This window comes from Balaenoptera physalus (genome assembly GCF_965194825.1).
Source record: "Balaenoptera physalus genome assembly, chromosome: 14".
NCBI classification, from domain to species: Eukaryota; Metazoa; Chordata; class Mammalia; order Artiodactyla; family Balaenopteridae; genus Balaenoptera; species Balaenoptera physalus.
This window is the reverse complement of record NC_138893.1, coordinates 38,557,891-38,575,262: the sequence shown is the minus strand read 5'-3', so window position 1 is coordinate 38,575,262 and position 17,372 is coordinate 38,557,891. Positions and strand designations below refer to the sequence as shown.

General features: G+C 41.8%; 1 protein-coding gene across 16 annotated transcripts in view; it reads right to left on the bottom strand.

Moving 5' to 3' along the window:
- The window catches only part of ABLIM1 (actin binding LIM protein 1), a 329,116-nt gene that overhangs the window by 5,975 nt on the left and 305,769 nt on the right, over nucleotides 1-17,372 (bottom strand). For 3 of the 16 annotated variants that reach the window (XM_082423398.1, XM_082423389.1, XM_082423397.1), the window contains exons 15-21: nucleotides 14,269-14,373; nucleotides 12,527-12,574; nucleotides 9,369-9,515; nucleotides 6,834-6,925; nucleotides 5,528-5,639; nucleotides 3,728-3,792; nucleotides 2,722-3,088 (exon numbers count right to left, since the gene is read on the bottom strand). In XM_082423398.1, coding sequence (XP_082279524.1) covers nucleotides 2,837-3,088; nucleotides 3,728-3,792; nucleotides 5,528-5,639; nucleotides 6,834-6,925; nucleotides 9,369-9,515; nucleotides 12,527-12,574; nucleotides 14,269-14,373 — 821 coding nt within the window. In that variant the 3' untranslated portion in view covers nucleotides 2,722-2,836. Of the gene's footprint in view, nucleotides 1-160; nucleotides 242-1,314; nucleotides 1,390-2,714; nucleotides 3,089-3,727; nucleotides 3,793-5,527; nucleotides 5,640-6,833; nucleotides 6,926-9,368; nucleotides 9,516-12,526; nucleotides 12,575-14,268; nucleotides 14,374-17,372 lie in introns of those variants that run through there. The other 13 variants (XM_082423404.1, XM_082423392.1, XM_082423390.1 and 10 more) reach the window with 11 other exon arrangements.

Genomic DNA, 17,372 nt, shown 5'->3' with positions numbered 1-17,372 from the left:
AATTTGGGTTTTCCTCCAAGTTAGCTTAGTTTAACCTAGGTTGATCCTTTTTATTTTTTGCCTTAACTGGAACATTTCTTAGGGGAAGATTGCGGAAAATGCACAGGAATATGCAGTTGGGATAAGTTGTTTTGTGTGTTTGTTTGTTGTTTTTTTTTACCTCTAGCCTGGTTCTGTCCACGTCTCTTAGGATTTTGCTGCGCCCTCTGTTGGTCACCATCAGCATTTCATATGGAAATATCTGAGAAGCAAAGAAAAACACCTCTTCTAGAATACTGCTGTCCATTTTTTTTTTTTTTTTTTCGGCCATGTGGCATGTGGGATCTTAGGTCAACTAGGGATCGAACCCGTGCCCCCTGCAGTGGAAGTACGGAGCCCTAACCACTGGACCGCCAGGGAAAAATTCCCACCGCTGTCCATTTTATTAACAAGCAGAAGCTACCTAAAATCTAAGACTCCCAAGATAGAGCTTCTAAGACACTATGATTAGAGTATTAGAGTGATGCGTGTTCCTCACTCAAGTCTCCAGCAGACAGGGCAGGTTCCTATACATTCCCAATACCCACAAGTGTCTCATGCGGCACTGTGCCTCTGGAGGGCATTGCTGAGTAAAAGAATACAGCTTACTATGTACTGGGGATGAAGGTAAAAATTAGAAGAGAATTGAAATTATAGGTATATGTTTTACAAGGCAGTACACATTTGCAGGGTTAGACAATCTCGTTCCATGACCAGCTCATGAATCCAGGGAACCATGCATCCCCAGAAGCAGTGTTTTGGTAGATGACATATTGAAAAAAGCCCCAGTTATAGTCACCAAGGAGCACAGCCCTTGGATACCTTTGGAGTCACAGGATGTTCTGGAGCTGGGGCAACCAATCATCCCAGTTTGCTTGGGACTGAGGAGGATGCCAGGATGCAAGACTTTCGGTGCTACAACCAGGAAAGTCTTGGGCAAGCTAGGGTGTGTTGGTCACCCTATCTGGAGGGGGCTGCAGCTGTCCTACATGGAGCAGGCTTTGCCATGCTCATGGCAGGGGCCAAGTAGATACCGAGGTCATAGGCGAGAAGTGCCGGTACTTCACTGGGAACACACAGCACCATACCCAGTGAGGGCTTAAACCTGCTGACTCGGTGTGACAAAACCCACAGAGTGGAAAGATGCTTTATGACACGGCTTGCCTAATGCACTGGCCTGGAGCCAAGTGGGTCTCAACCCTGAAAATGGTGAAAGAGATAGAAAATCAAATCTTTTCAGGGTTATGTCCCAGTTTCATCCCATGTGAGAGGAAAGAGAAAAAGAGCCACACTTGCCTTTGGTTCCAACATGTTAGGCATGGAGACGCCCCGGTCCATCCTCATTCCAGGCATGTGGCCATCTGGGAGGGTCTGCAACAGAAATGCAGGTTTCAGGAGCAGCCCATGGCAGCATGGGGAGCTGAGGGAGAGCTCTGTGGGCTCCTAGACCTCCCTGTTTGGGTCTCAAATCTTCACTGCCATTTTAGAGATGTGTCATCTTAATTACCATGGATTTTTCAAAATGAGCTCCTTGTTACATAAAAGCAGGGATAGTGGGAATGCTGCTCTTTTATACTCCAGTTGATGAAAGGTTTTGGCTTAATAACTACTGACTGATCCCTGAATGTAGGCTGCACGTGTTAAAGTATATGGTACGTCAAAGAATTGCCAGGTCTATGCTTGTTTTTTCGGTTGGTTTTTTTTTTTATTCTAATCTTAGCTTTCTTTGCATTTTTCCCCTTTTCTCATTCTCCGTTATCATTTTACAAGGTTTAGGTTCTAGGAAAAAAGGAATGGTACCACAGCAGCTCCTTCCTATTGGCCAAGACAGGGGTTTCTTTTCATCTGTGACCACACAGAGGAGGGGAGGGCCTCAAGGAGTGAGTGGTTATAACTAAAAGAAAAAGCAACTGCATGTGCGTGGACCCTTGATGCTGGTCCACTTCCACCCCAGAGAGGACTCTCCAAAGGCAGAGCAAGACGGTCCTCTGACGCCTGGTCCGGTTCGCGCAGGCCTGCAGGACCAGCTTGACCTGGGCGCAGGCATGCCTGCCGCTCACGGCTCCTCACATCTGTGGACTAACGATTAGATGGATCAACCAAAATCAGGGTCTTCTCAACAGAAACCCTTCCCTGGAGCCGCAGAAGAACGTGTCTGGATTGTGAAAAAAGGCTGTTTTGCTGGGGTGGCCAACTTGAGAAAGACAGTGTTCCGTACCTGGTAGTCTGGAAAGGAAAGAAAAAGAAAATCTCAGAAGGGCAAGACCATAGAAAAATATGGAAACATCAACAGAGAGTATATCCTACTGCAATTCTCCAAACATTCCCCAACAAGCCACGCTCCCCCCGCTCCGGGTCTCTGCGCACGCGGCCTCGCTGCTCCCGGAAGCTGGGAGACGCCTCTCTGGTTTTAGTTATCAGTTTAAACACCCTTCCCTGGGGAAGCTGACACCCTGAAGGTGTTTCTCCCTTCTCTCTGCATCTCCGACCATAGCATTTATCTCACAGAGTTTCTCTCTCTCTTTCTGTCTCTGTCACATGCATTTTTTATTAGTTATCTATTTTATACATATTAGTGTATATATGTCAATCCCAGTCTCCCAGTTCATCCCAGCCCTGCCCGCCCCCCCTCCGCCCCCTGCTTTCCCCCCTTGGTGTCCATACATTTGTTCTCTGCATCTGTGTCTCTATTTCTGCCTTGCACACCAGTACATCTGTAGCCACATGCATTTTGAAGGTAGGCCCATGTCTTGCTTATCATGGTACTTCCAGGGATCTAATTAGTGCTCAGCACATAGTAGGAGCAATGAATTCCCTCCTACAAACTCGCTTCTTGTGGTCTCACATCAGGAGAGATCCTCTGGGATTTTAATAAATGCCCTGATGGCTCAGAGGACAGATGTGATCTGACCGTAGGATGTGACACAGCCTGAGCCCAGCCAACATGCCTGTGACAGCACAGCCCCTTCTCCCCCTTGGTCAGCCAACACCCGGCCACAGGGGCCTCACCTCGCACTCCCCCGCTGACATCCCCATAGCTGTTGTACTGAGCAAAGTCTGTAGAAACAGGCTGAAATGAAGAAAAACACACCATTAGAAAATCTGCTCCACAGTACTCGTTTTGGAGTCAGGTGAAAAGGAAGATAGGATTTACAAAATCCTAAGAATTCCTCCCAAGCTGAATTCCTGGACCCCTATTATTTTTCCTACGTAGTTCTTCTTCTATGAAATACCTGTGTTTTGTGGTATATCCTATGCTACTGCTCAGCAGGTCCTTGGCAAGCAAGTATCCCTTGCTGATAAATAAAAACGCATTTTTCCACACCACAGCTACACAGTTACACTTGTTCTATGCTTTGTGGGGAGGGAGGTTGTAATAAACTTTTCTGTATCTTTTTACAGCAGAGATAATGGCTCCAGTAATTACTTTTTGCTTGATTGTAGAAATATTTGCCACACAATTAATCTAGTCTTCCCGTAAGCTTATACAGGCTATTCTTTTATCTAAAGTCAATTTCTCTTTCTCTCAATAGAAATATCTTATTTTGCCTGTAACTCAAAGTGATTTACCAGGAGAGCAGGGTGATTACAATTTTCATTATATCCAACACTGAGATCATATTGTCAGGTGTATTCAGACAATACATCAGCACTTCAACCAGGACCCAAGAGGGAAGAGACTCAGAAACGAGTAATTGAGAAATCTCACCCGGTGAAGTCCGTTTTTCCCATAGCCTGGGAGAGATGAGGTTTTCGATGATAGAGCATGTGAAGCTGAATAAGAGAAAGATAAACAAGTAACTGTTAGGAACCAGAAGTCCAATTCTTTCATGAAGTTGGCAGTGTATCTTCTACCCTACAGAAGATTCAGGAAAAAAAAAATCCCAATATTGGGCTCAAATGTTCACAAAATGCCACCATATTTGGGTGATGCAGGGAATGGGTGGGCAGTGAAATTTTCGAGGAGGGGTGGGGAAGGAAGAAGTGCTTGGCATCTCTGAATCCTCAACACAATCCTAATAATGATGGTAGTATTTCCATTTTACAGGAGAAGAAATAGGGGCTAATAGAAAGTTAAGTATCTTGCCCACGGTTGCTCAGCTTGTAAAGATCCAAGCAATGATCTAAACCCAGGGCTACTGGGATACACAGGCCCAAGCACCAGTTGGTATGGCAGCGATAACTGATCTGGAGGCCTACACTTAAGTTACCAGGATCTACTGGCCAAGCACAGTTGGACTCCTGGGAGGCTTGGGATAGGGTATCCCATTGATCAACAGCGTGGACACCTCATAAACTGCTGGGCTTTGGAGGGAGTAGACCTGGGCTTGAATTTTGGCTCTGCAACTTAACACCTCTGCATCTTCGGGCATGGTATTCCATCTTGTTAAGTCTTCATTTCTTGACCCATGTAGACACAGTGCTATTTATTCTTATACAACAGAATTGCAGAATTGGAAGGAACTCTAAAGATTACTAAACTACCTAATCCAAGATCAATGCCAATGACACATCTATGAGAAGGAGCAGGGCATTCCGGTTAAGGGTGTGGGCTCTGGGGTTATAATAACTTGGACTCCTAAACCTTAGTTTTGGTAGTTATCAGCAATGTGACATTGGGTAAGTTACTTAAACTTCCCTTTACTTGTCTCCTGATCTACAAAATGGGGAAGATGATAATAATCATAATATCATCTACTTCATTGGTATGTTGTGAAGATTAAATGAAATAATGTTTAGCACAAGTGTTTGCATAGGAAACACTAAACACATGTTTAAAGGAATCCTCAGGAGAGAAAATTATGCACTAGTTCACAACATGTGAGGAGATATCTTGTGGGTTAAAAGAGAACAGGCTTATGACAAGTATAAGCAGGGGAAAATATACCGAAAGACTATTTCAGCCCAGTATATAAGTAATCTCTTTCAAAAGTATCAACAACAACACTGTTAGCCCTCAGCTCTTATACTGAATATACTAAAGTCATAATACTTTGAAAAAATTGTTCATGCTCTCTACAGTTAAAAAGCATTCTGTTCTTGGACTTCCCTGGCGGTCCAGTGGTTAAGACTCTGTGCTTCCACTGCAGGGGGCACGCGTTCAGTCCCTGGTTGGGGAACTAATGTCCCACAGCGCAACCACATCAAAAAAAAAAAAATTATAAAAAGCATTCTGTTCTCTATGAGGATTTTCTTTTTGCCGCTTCCCTCTGAGATGTACGTTCTAGAAGGTAGACCCAGCACAAGGGAACTGACCCCTCTTGGTTCTTGAGACCCTCCAAGGGCTCCCCCTATTTCCAACAGGAAGGAAACACACATTTAAGGAAGAGCTGTGGCAGGCTCTTAAGCTAAGTTGACATGACATAGGATTCCTACACTTCCTTTCCTATGGAACACTCTGCAGATTCCACCAGAAACCACCCTGCCTCTCCTGGAACCGTCAAAATAGGCTCCTTGCAGGCAGGTGGCCAGCTCCTGGCTCAGGGAAGGCAGTGGGTCTGCTGCTCACCTGAGTTGATGGAAGAATCATAGCGCCCGGCGGCCAGGGAGGACCTCTCCCGGCTCTCCCTCTCCTTCTCCATCTCTTCTTTCAGTATCAGCTGGCCCAGGCCCGAGTTGAGCTATTCACAGAGAAAAGAAAAATGAAAGCGAAGCCCGCAATTACTTTTAGGGAACAGCAGTTTCTTTTTAGGAGATCCTGCAAGAAGTTCCTGACTCTGGAGAGGGCTGAGGCATATTGTCCCAGAGCCTGGTGGCTCCCCAAAAGGTCAGCCAGGTTTTGGACCTTGAACCACCATAGTCCCTTCAATGTCAAGGCTCTGTTGCCCTAAACCAGGCTCCACATCAGAAGAATGTTCTCCCTCCTTTGCCCTCCCCGCAAAGCACCAGCAGGTAGACTCAGGAGGGCAATGTGTGAGTATGTACAGATTTTTGATGTAGGAAGGGAAGACTGGGGATAATAGCCTTTAAAGATAAATTACACTGATCTGTTTAAAAGCAGGGAAAAAAATAATGCATGCTCATTGTACAGATTTTAGAAAATCCAGAAGGAAAGAATAGCCCATAATCCACCACTCAGAGATAACCACCATTTACATTCTGATCTATATCTATCCAGTATTTTTCTATGCACACAATATACAAAACTGGGAACACATAATAAATGTAACTTTGTATCCTTATATAACTAGTACCATGTGCATTCCCCATATGATTAAGTATCGTTGGAAAATGACCCTTATTGGTAGGAGTTTATCATTTCTCGGCTCCCTCAACCCCAGGCCTTCTGGGATGCTGTGGGCCTAAGATAGAGACAGAGGGTATAATGAGCATGTCTTAGTGACAGTCCATTTTATCCCCTCTCTCTTGGCCCAGATATACACACAAGGTCCTATGAGTCCTGAGGAAAGACTTAGAGAAAGGCTCTGTCCCAAGGGAATTCCTTCAGCAGAGCCTGCGTGAGGGAAGGAAGGTGTTGTACCACCTCGGAGTGCACTTTGGCTTTACCTGGCCTTTCAGCATCCTTTCAACACATGCACCACACCCACACACCCCACACAGAGTCTTGCTCTCCTCGAAAAGGCCCAAACATTCCGTGTCTCTCTGACCTCCAGGTCACCTCTTCCAGAACCCGCTAAGTATTCTGCCTTATTACAGTCACCAGATGCCCATCTTGTCTCTCCTACTGGACAGTAAGCCCCTGAGGGCTGGGACTACCTCCTGCTCATCTTGGTGGCTCGCCCACAGTAATCGTTCAATAACATGGATCAACAGAACTGAAGTGAAGACTGCAGCAAAGTCGTTTCAGGACAAACCTTCATTAATTGTTCCTCTTGCAGCTGCCGGCGTCTCAGAAGCTCCTCGTCGTCTTCCTCTCTGCCGCTAGATCTGCGTCTCATGTCACCTCCTAAGTCCACAGCAAAGACAACCTCTCACATTAGCCCCACAGCAAGGGGATCTCAAGGGACTGGTCCACCTGTGCTCAACGCGTCAGGTGGGCAAAGTCAGCAGTGGTCTTCAACATTTGTGAACAACACATGGGAGAAAAGAGCCTGCCACCAATTCAGCTGGTTTCTTGAGACAACGGGCCCCGTTCGACAAGCCAGTCCAAAATGTGATTCAGTAAGGCATGCCTCCCAACAATCTGATCTGCTCAATTAGAACTCGGTTTGCCATTATGATTGGGTCTAAGTCATCCCACTGGCCACTGGTCAGAGCTTCCATAGTAGGTGGGAGGGGCATCTGCGGTTATTATTTTGATGTCCCTGAGGTCATTGTTCAAATAGAGAGGAAGCCAAATTCATCTAGATACCATCAAATAGGTAAGACACTCTCTTGTGACGAATTTAAAAATCTTGTTTTCTTTTTCTGAATATTTAGGTTTGGCACCATACCATCACCCTGTCTTCTACCTCCAATAAATTCATTAAGAAGCATGCTTCAGTGGTTAAGACTCCACGCTCCCAATGCAGGGGGCCCAGGTTCGATCCCTGGTCAGGGAACTAGATCCCACATGCATGCCACAACTAAGAGTTTGCATGCCACAACTAAGGAGCCCATGTGTCGCAACTAAGGAGGCAGCAAGCCACAACTAAGAAGCTCTCAAGCCACAACTAAGGAGCCCACCTGCTGCAACTAAGACCCAGTGCAACCAAATAAATAAATAAATAAATATTAAAAAAAAAAAAGAAAAAAGAAGCATGCTTTATTTTTCTTTGAAGGGATGGGTCTCTAATGTTTCCTTGCTCTCAATCTTTCGGAAAATAGTCACAAAAGAGTTTTATACTAATGGGCCAATAAAAAGGGTTAATGCAGCTAAAAAGTTACTTATTTCAGTATAATAGAGCAGATCACCTACAATTTTTAAGCTTCCTGGAAAAGGGGAGATGGAGGGCAAAGGAGGAATCTGTCTGAATGGCTAGAAAATTAAGATAATTAACGCTTTTCCTAAGTGGCTTGGACTAATTTAGCTGTGGGAGGAGATAGGAAAGCCTGTTAATCTAATCAAAATAAACTCTAACTAATACCTTCAGGGTTTGATCAGTTGGATTAATGGACCAGAAGCTTTCTTCATTTTGGAACCTCAAACCATTTAGTGATGACAGTTGGTAACAACAAAATATTAATTCTCCCCCAAAGTTTAGCTGTTTAATGTCCCTGCTATGCAACACGACTGAACTAGGAACCTCAGCGGCCCCAAGAACAGCCTGAAGGACGTGGACCAGCAGAAAAAAAAAGCTGACGATTGAGTCTTAGTTTCTAAAATCATGAATATCAACGTGAATTTTCTCTCTTTAATCTACACTAACAAAAATGAATAGACATAAGTTTTCAAGAACTAGATACATCTTAAGTCAACATAACGTATAGAATACTTGTGAATAAGGAACCCAGGAGGTATAATAGATTTTTCCTTCAACTATTTCTATAGATATCAATTGCTTTAAAATCCACTTCTATTGCTTGTAAAAGTTATTCCAAAAATAACTTGGCGAAGAACAGCAGGATGAAGAAAATTTGGGAATTTTGGAAAATTGAAGGCCTTTTAGGTTGTCAACAGAAATGTGATAAGATAGTCGTATCTTTGGAAAGCTGACTCACTAAATTTTCAGTACTAGCTTCTGAGTTTGCTAATACCATTTTTTAGGGCCAAGTGATTTCACTAATGACGAAACAGTAAAGACACAGACACAGTTCTAAAGCATAAATGTGTGGTTCAAAGCAAAGAATGAAACAGCTCAAATGTGACATTTTAGCACAGAAGTCATGGAAATGACAGATGTGAAATCATGTAACTTTACATGAGTAATATTCCAGAACACTTGCTACTCTGTAACAGCCCTTCTTAGTAATGGAGAACATGATCAGGTGAGAAAAATGAAAGAGCTTCAGTGTTAAGATTGGTTGTTAAGAGAATTGTAATTACAACCCAGAAATCGTCTAAAACAAACTTAATTCAAAGAAGTCACATTTCTGTGGACACTCAGTAAATCCACCCACTATGCTCTAACTATATAGAACGAAGTTCTTGGCAGGAGGCTTTGATTCAACTATGTTCAAAAGAGTTACTGACTTTACAGTAATAACTGAGAGTCCACACAAAACACCTGTTTTAGACCAGTTCTGCACCTCACTGGGTTTGGTTAGCACAAGGCTCCGGTGGTTGGGTTTTTGAAGCATTTTGCACACACGTTAATACTATCTTAGTTCTTTTCACTGTTCTAACTCTCGGTCATACTTTTCTTAAAAAATCTTTACACTAGGACACATTTCCTTGCATATTTTTAAGCACTGCATTTTGAGATCTCCTAGCAATTTGTCCATTTGGTTTAGCTGCTACAGTTGCATACCTATGGCGGCAAGTGAGGGGGGACCAGGCCAGTGGTCCGTCTCAATCTTTGGTATCTCGCTGGGGTCTGGAGCCTGGGCTGCTGGGAACTTGGAAAACTTGATGATGTCTTCTGAAGACTTGCTCTGGGCTGCCAAGGCAGCTGCATCTGGATGGGAATCAGGGGCAGCTTAGCTATCGGTCTGTAAGGCCATGGTAGTACAATCAATCCTCTTACATAGTTTTCTCGTGCTCTGGCAAAAAGTGTGAACTCCAGAGAGCTGTTTATCACCACTATCAATCACCCAGTCACTAACAGATCTTAGTGACAACTCGACTCATCTTCCTTACGTTCTGCCAGAAGCAAAGCTTCATTCTACATCTGTTCTACATCTGAAAAATCTTGTTCCAGAGCTGCGCTGTCCAATACTAGCTCGAGCTACATGTGGCTATTTACATTTAAATTAATACAATTAAATAAAACAAATGATTAATAAAATTAAAATTCAGTTCCTCAGTGGCACTAGCCACATTTTATGTGATCCATACCTACACGTGGTTAGCGGCTACTGTATTGGACAGCATAATTATAGAACATTTCCATCATCACGGAAAGTTCCACTGGACAATTCTAGAGCAATTAGAAAATTTTAATCTAGTTAATTTGAAATTAAAGAGGTAAGTGAAAAGCATGACATTGTCATTTGACTGTAGGTGTTAATCATAAGAGAGCTGGTTGGCTTTGAATTTTTGTGGCTTCTTAGCCACAAAAATATTGGTCCGGTTCATTTCAATCCTTGCATATTGTATATGTGTCCTTGATTCCTAGGTGAAATGGCAGCAGGAAACTCCAGTCAGCTTGCAGGAATTTAGCCTTGAGACTTGGGTTTGCCATACCCACTCGTTGTTTTGTTCAAGGGGCTGCATATACAAATGACTCATCCAGCTTTAAAACCACAAAAGCCAGACTAGGAGCAGCATTAGTTCCCAGAGTTCTTAATGGCTATGCTTATGGTGGAGTCATTGGCTTAGAGCCCCAGATGGAATCACAGAAATGGAGCAAAACAAACCAGGTTAAATGGTCAGTCCCGGATTCTGGCTAATTTTGCAAGCTGACCTGGGATGTTACTAAACATTTCACAACATACTTATAATGCTATAGATAAAATTTGCCCCCATCCCTGGGCTCATAGATTTTTAAATCTGGAAGTAACTTTTTGAATTTTCATCTCCAATTCCACATTTTTAAAGTAACTTTCTGGGTCTCAATTTGCTTCAGTAACTTGACTGAGGTCGCCCTACATAATAATAAGGGGTAAATTCTCAGCCAGGCATGGAACAGTGTTTTTCTGAATTTCTAACCTCATGAGAATAAAAGATAAAATCAGCTTGGAAAACACTACACACTATATCCTCTTCTTAAAGAAGGACAATACGTGTTAGCATATTAAAGACTAAGAAGTGTGACTTTATTTAAGTCTAGCATTTTCCAAATGCACAGGGCATAGACACCAGTTTTTGGTGTGACATCTATTTCTATCACAGAGAACTGCTCTTTTGCAGAATGTCCTTTGGGATGTACCGCTCTGGTTGTGCTACTCTTAATTACAAGAGACTGAAAGAAAGTAAAGAGTAAAGTCAAAGTCAATTTCACAAAAAGAAGCAAACTAATCTCTTCCAAATAAATAACCTAACATTATCCTAGCTTTTTAAATCTTAATTATTTTATTATTTTTATTTGGAGAGGCAGGATCTTAGAGATTTCAGTATTTTAAAAAAAAGTCTCTAAACTGATAAATCAAACTGGGAATCTTATTCTTAAATTAAAAAAAAAATTTTTTTTAAAGCCAGACTTCAAACAGTACTTACGCATTAGAATTGGTGAAGTCAGTAAACATTCACATGTTAATGAGTGGGTGAGAAGACATTAAACCATAAAAAAAGCAAACAAAAACAAGGTTAAGAAACTTAAAAAAGCAAGCACATGGTGTAAACTCAAAAAAAAAAAAAAAACACAGATGAAGAAAAAAAATCATAGTTCTAGAACCATTACCATACATACATTCTTTCTCCCCTAGAATGTTGGCCTGAAATTTTTTTCCTTTTTGCATTTTCAACTTTATTTGCTTTTCATGTCATCCTAAGCCTTTAGGACTCATTAATGTCAACTGGATTCTAAAGGCAGCCTTCAAATTTCCAGGCACAATTTGTGTATAATTTTCTGAAATCACCTGGAGAACAGTCTTGGCTTTCTATCCATTCACAAAGATTTATAGCAGCTGAATCTATAGAGACCTAATAATGTTGGAGGGAAATGTGATTTACAAAGAGTAATATGATTTCCTGGGTTTAAAAATTCTATATTCCCAGAAAAGGAAAACACAATTATAAATCCACATCAGTGGTTCTTAGTTTGCAGGAATTTCAGAGACAAGCTGGCCTAATGTACTGGTTTTTGCAGACGAGAAACTGAGGGACAGAGGTTATGTCTCTGATATCACAGAACCATTTAGGTGAAGAGCTGGGATCAAGGCTAGGGCCTCTGTCTCAGCGTGAGTCCCATCCCCTCTACCACAGGGTGCAGACATCTGCATGCCCCATCAGAAACTGGGGAACTGGACAGTCAGGCTGATGGAGGCTTGGTCAAATTAATTTTTTTTTAGTCACGTGGCTTGTGGTATCTTAGTTCCCTGACCAGAGATCGAACCTGTGCCCCTGCAATGGAAGCACAGAGTCCTAACCACTGGAACGCCAGGGAATTCCCTTGGTCAAATTAATTTTTAGGTAGCCAGCCTTCACTAGTTTTAATTAGTTAAACTAATTGCAAGCTCATCAAAATTATCAGAGAGGTTGGTTAAATTATTTGATGGCCCCCCAAAAAAGTCTTGTTAGGGAGTTTGTGAATTACTGTGTGACCGTACCTTTCCTTCTCTATGAGTGAAATGATACATGGTTTGATGGGCTCAGAAATAAGCTAGGAGTTTCCTAATCAAGCTAAGTGTTCTCTATCTAGGAAAACCGACTTCACAATATTTGCATCATAGGAGACCATAAAGGTATAATACACTGGACGCCCCAGTTTGATTCTCAAAAGCAGCAGCAGGTAAGCCTTTCAGAGGACAGCGAAGAGTTCAGCTGACGTTGCTACTTAAAAGCTACGCGGAGGAAAGCGGGTTTTACCATGCTGTTTGTAGATGGGTGGTTTTCGGTAAATGTTGATCCCTTGATCTGTGGAAATGAAAAGCAAAAGGTGTGTGATTATGGGGAGCCATCCACCGATGGGAAAAACAGATCAACCAAGAGGCAAACCAAACTGAAGATTCTCCAACAAAAATAACCCAGAAGGTTAACTTTTGTATTACAAAGATTGAGGTTACTGGAAGAAGAAATTACAGGAATGAGTGAATTACTACAGACATGTGACATGGAATCCTTTGTAATACATCTTAGGATATAGAGACATGTCATTCACTCATGAGCCATTTATTTCAAATATACACTTCACTAAAAGTGGGGTTAAAACAGGAAGAAACGCAAGCAGTGCAGATACTGTGATGGTGAGGAAGACATAACCAGTTTGGGGAAGATCCCCAAATTGCTAGTGTCTCGAAATTGAGCTCCCAGTAGAGACCAGTGGCTCAATTTACTTTTCAACTAATGAGTGGAACAGTGGAAAGCGATGTAGTGAAATTAAGAGTATATTTTTGTAAAACATAGAAACAATTTTTAGGTGCGAGGCTAGTCTGATGTATGGACAGGATGTTTGACAAAATCCTAGTGTGTATAGGCCAAATTTTACAAAAGAAAGGAAAAGTAAAGAGATGCCAAATATTATTCATATATTTATATAGAACCCCATTTGATTATGCAACCATTAAACTTTGACTGCAAATACTCAGGAGGTTTCAAAAGGTTTCCCCAGAATCTTGGGCACTGGATCCTGGTTGGGCATTCTTCATGAAAAAAGTTGCAAACGTACAACACTGATTTTCAAGGTTCGATGAAACTTCATTTATATATATATTTTTAAAGGCAGTCCTATCTCAGTGGTATGAACCCCATTGAACTTTCCTCTGTTCAAACTTCTAGGTAAGTTTGGAATGCAAAAGAGAAAAACTACTACAGATTCCAAATATGTATGCCAACATTAACATAACGGGTAATTTATTAAACCACTTTCAGTAGCTAAAAGAAGCAAAACAATGTACTTCTGATGGAAAAATAATATCATGACTTCTGATGGCCAATCTTGCCTTCACAAAGATTGTGAGCTGACCCTAAATATTAAGATACTGATGGGTTCTGATTTTTCCAGTTCCTGATGGCAAATTACTATTTGTACCATGACAGCAAAGCTTATAGCACCAAGCCTAAATTGCAAGATGTCTTTGTGGGCTATGGAGGTGGTTAGTTAATTACACACTGCAGAAAGACCCTCCAAATGACCCAATTTTTCAGCTCTCTGAAAAGTCCACAGAAAGAATCTCCACACTGGAGACAAACAGATAAAATAAAAGTACTCTCAAGAACGCTGAGGTTCAGTCTTTAGGATGAGAAGATAACTAGATTGCCATTGTCTTAGACAATGACACTAAACCACAGAGTGGTATCTTAGAAGGTACTAATATAAGGGTAAAATTAAAATTTTTGTCAAAACAAAGCAACTCAACCCTTATTCTTCCACCCTCTGCCTCCCATCCCCCTTCAAAAATTTTAGAGAAAACGTAAACCTTCAATACAATCCTGGCATCTCACATACAAAGCTTTTGAAAGGCCCTCTAGGTCAGATCCTGCAATTTAGGGTTTGTCGACTGTGAGCATCTCAATTAAAAGAGCATGAGAAATGGAGACGAGACAGAGGTGACAAGGCTACATTCTACACGGCGACAGGACACCAAGACACAGACCATGTCAGCTCCTACCTGGAACATGGAAATGTTTAGGGGCCTGAGCGTAAGTTGGAGTGACAGGGCGGCTGTCTGGCCGATAAGGGAGAGGGGAGTTCCGGCCGCTGGATGGCTCATTGCCTCCAATGAGAAGAATGGAGAAAACAAAATGAGAGAAGGGAGAGCAAGAAAGAAAACAAAGCAAGCATAATAAAAATTCAAAACGAACAAACCGGAAGGAGGTACATCAAAAAGGAGGAACCAAAGAAACAAACTCAGTTCATCAACTTGGCTCACAAAGGTGACTGGTATAAGGTTGAATTTTCCAAAAGAGAGATTTGAGTTCAAGTGGACCTAGGTTAAAAGCAGTGAGCAGCGGTAAGATGCATCATTCCAATGGCATGCGGTTGAAGGCTGTGAGCTGGCAGCAAACTGATTAGATGGAAAGTACATTAAGAAGAATGGAAAGTCACTTGCTAATGATTCAGGGTCAGTCGTCAGATGGTTACAACCCAAGCATGTAAAGGGGTGGGATATGCAAACCCCAAAACAATCACTTCCAGGCATAATGGCAGAGGCTGGCAATCAGAATCTATTTCTCTGAACGGGAGGCTGAGTCTGGGAACCTGTGTGGTCCTTCCTCTGAGCAACACAAAGTGCCTTCATTGCAGCCTATGTTTCTGTTGCTTCACTTTGAAATACACACAGTAGAGTCAGACCCCTTTCTTCCAGGTATTTTGGGACCACTTATACTTCTCTCCACCTTTCTCTTAAAAGAGGCTCTATCCAGTCTAAAAATTCCATCAGTGAGACATTTACTGAGCATCTACTATGGCTGGGCAGTGCGCTTCGATTGAGGCTAAGTAGGTGAATGAGATGTGGTGCGTAGCTGCACGGGGCTCAGGGTCTACCTAAGGAGACAGACTTATAAGCAACAAGTACACGTAATACCACATAAGTGCTTACTCGGGGGTATGCGAAAAATTCTATGGCACTCACATGAAGGTGCCATTGATTTTTCAGAAAGGCTACGGAAAGATGCTAGAATTGAGTTGGTCATTGAAGGGTAAGCTCACCAGGTGGATGGGTGGCTGGAGGAGTGAGAAGGTCCAGATTCTAGGGAGCTGGAACATCACGGGGAAGGAAGGGCCCCGGTGTGTGGGAGCAACAGGATGGGCCTCTGCGGCTGGGCAGCACGGCGTTCTTGGAGCGGGGAGTGGGGAAGAGCCTGGAACGTGCTACTGGGCTTGGCCGCAAAAGCCTTGAGGACCCCCCCATAGCCACCATCACTCCCTCTGATGAGAACTGCAGGGTGAACTGAGACTTGTGCAAAATCGGAAAGAGATCAGCTCTTACCCTACTGTCCTCCTTCCCCACGACTGAGTGAACATCCGTGCAAGAATACACCAGAAGATATAGGACTATCAAAAGTTAATGAATTAGTAAGGTAATTACTTTTATGATTGAGTTGTAAGGGTTCTTTACATATTCTGGATAACAAGTTTCTTATCAGACGTATGATTTGCAAGTATTTTCTCCCACTTTGTGGTTGTCTTTTACTTTCTTGATAGTGTCCTTTGAAGCACAAGAGTTTTAAATTTTGATAAAGTCCAATTTACCTATCAGTTAAGGCTAACAATTTTAAATAAATCATAGATCTTCAGAAAATAGAGCAGGAGTCAATTTTTCTCTCTCTCTTTTTTTTTTTTTTTTTTACTTTGTCTTAAATTTTTTTTTTAAATTGAGATATAACTGACATATAACATTATATTAGTTTTAGGTGTACAAGAGCCAATTTCTTCAAGTAAATCAAACTGTTCTAAATCTGGCCAGCAATGCATGAAAGATGTCAATTGCTGGAGTCTCGCAATAACGTGTTCAATAGAGTTTTAATTTTTTGATATGTATAGTTTTAGATAACCAGAGCACAGATCTGTACCAAATGGGCAGTAAGATATTCCGAATATGAGATCTGAATTTGTTACTGTCTCAAATTTAGAGTCCAGGTTTTTGGTTATCATGTTCTAAAACTTTTGCCCTTTTTTCTTTTTTTGTTTCAAGAGTCAGTTTAGCATCTAGCTCCCAATATATTATAATGCTGACTTTACTAAAGTGAGATATTAGCTGCTAAAAATTATGAAGCTTCACCTACAACCACTGATCTATTAAAAAGCTCATTTAAAGGGAAAGTCACCTCATTTACTATCACTCTCCTAAAGAGAAATAGCCAGCTCATGTCTGAAAAAATTAATATAAAAAACACCAGTAGAGGCAAGCAGGGGAAGGAAGAATACAGTTTATGTTTAGAAGAAAATCCTGCTTTAAACCTAAGGCTGAATCAGAACTAGATCTCATTTATCTCTGTGTGTTCAACACAGTGCCTGGGCACGACTAAGTGCTTAATAAATGTCTGCGAATGAATGACTGAAGTAGGCCAACTAATTAATTCTACAGCAATGAATGACCTAATTTAGTGAGCACCACTGCAGTATCAACCATCATCTTTCTCTTAATTATAGGCAGCCGGATGCTAGGACACAGCAGTGGGATCACAATAGTACCTTTTTTCTTTTTTTTTTAAAAATAGCTTTCCCTAGAGTTGATCCTTAATAACCACAATTTAATTGTTTCACTTCAGAAGAATTCTTTACTCCTACAAACATTAGAAATTATTCACAAGAGTAATCCATAATTTAAAAACAGAATAATTCTTGTGGGCTATTCTCAAAGGAAGTTCTAGAGAGACTCAACTTTCTTGCTTTATTTGAGTTTTTTTTTTTTTGAAGACCCTGCATATCTTGAACACTGGTGCTACTGCTTTGAAGCCACACTACTCCCTGCCCTTAATCCTGCACCTCTAACCTTCCTGTACTTGTAGAACGTCAGATTTTCGGGGGAGGGGAATGTCCTCACAGGTTTTGGTTATAATAACCGATCAGATGAAACTCCATTAAATTTGTTCTGATAGTTACTAGCCAGGGTCACGCACACACAAAAATAGCTGCATATATGGGACATCAAGGTTTAAGGTCATTAGAATGAGCATTTGCCCAAGTATTCTATCATTAAGATGCTCTGCTGCCCAGTGGCAGTAGAAACCCATCACTTCCATGGTTGACGGCTCTCAAAGGCTACGGAAA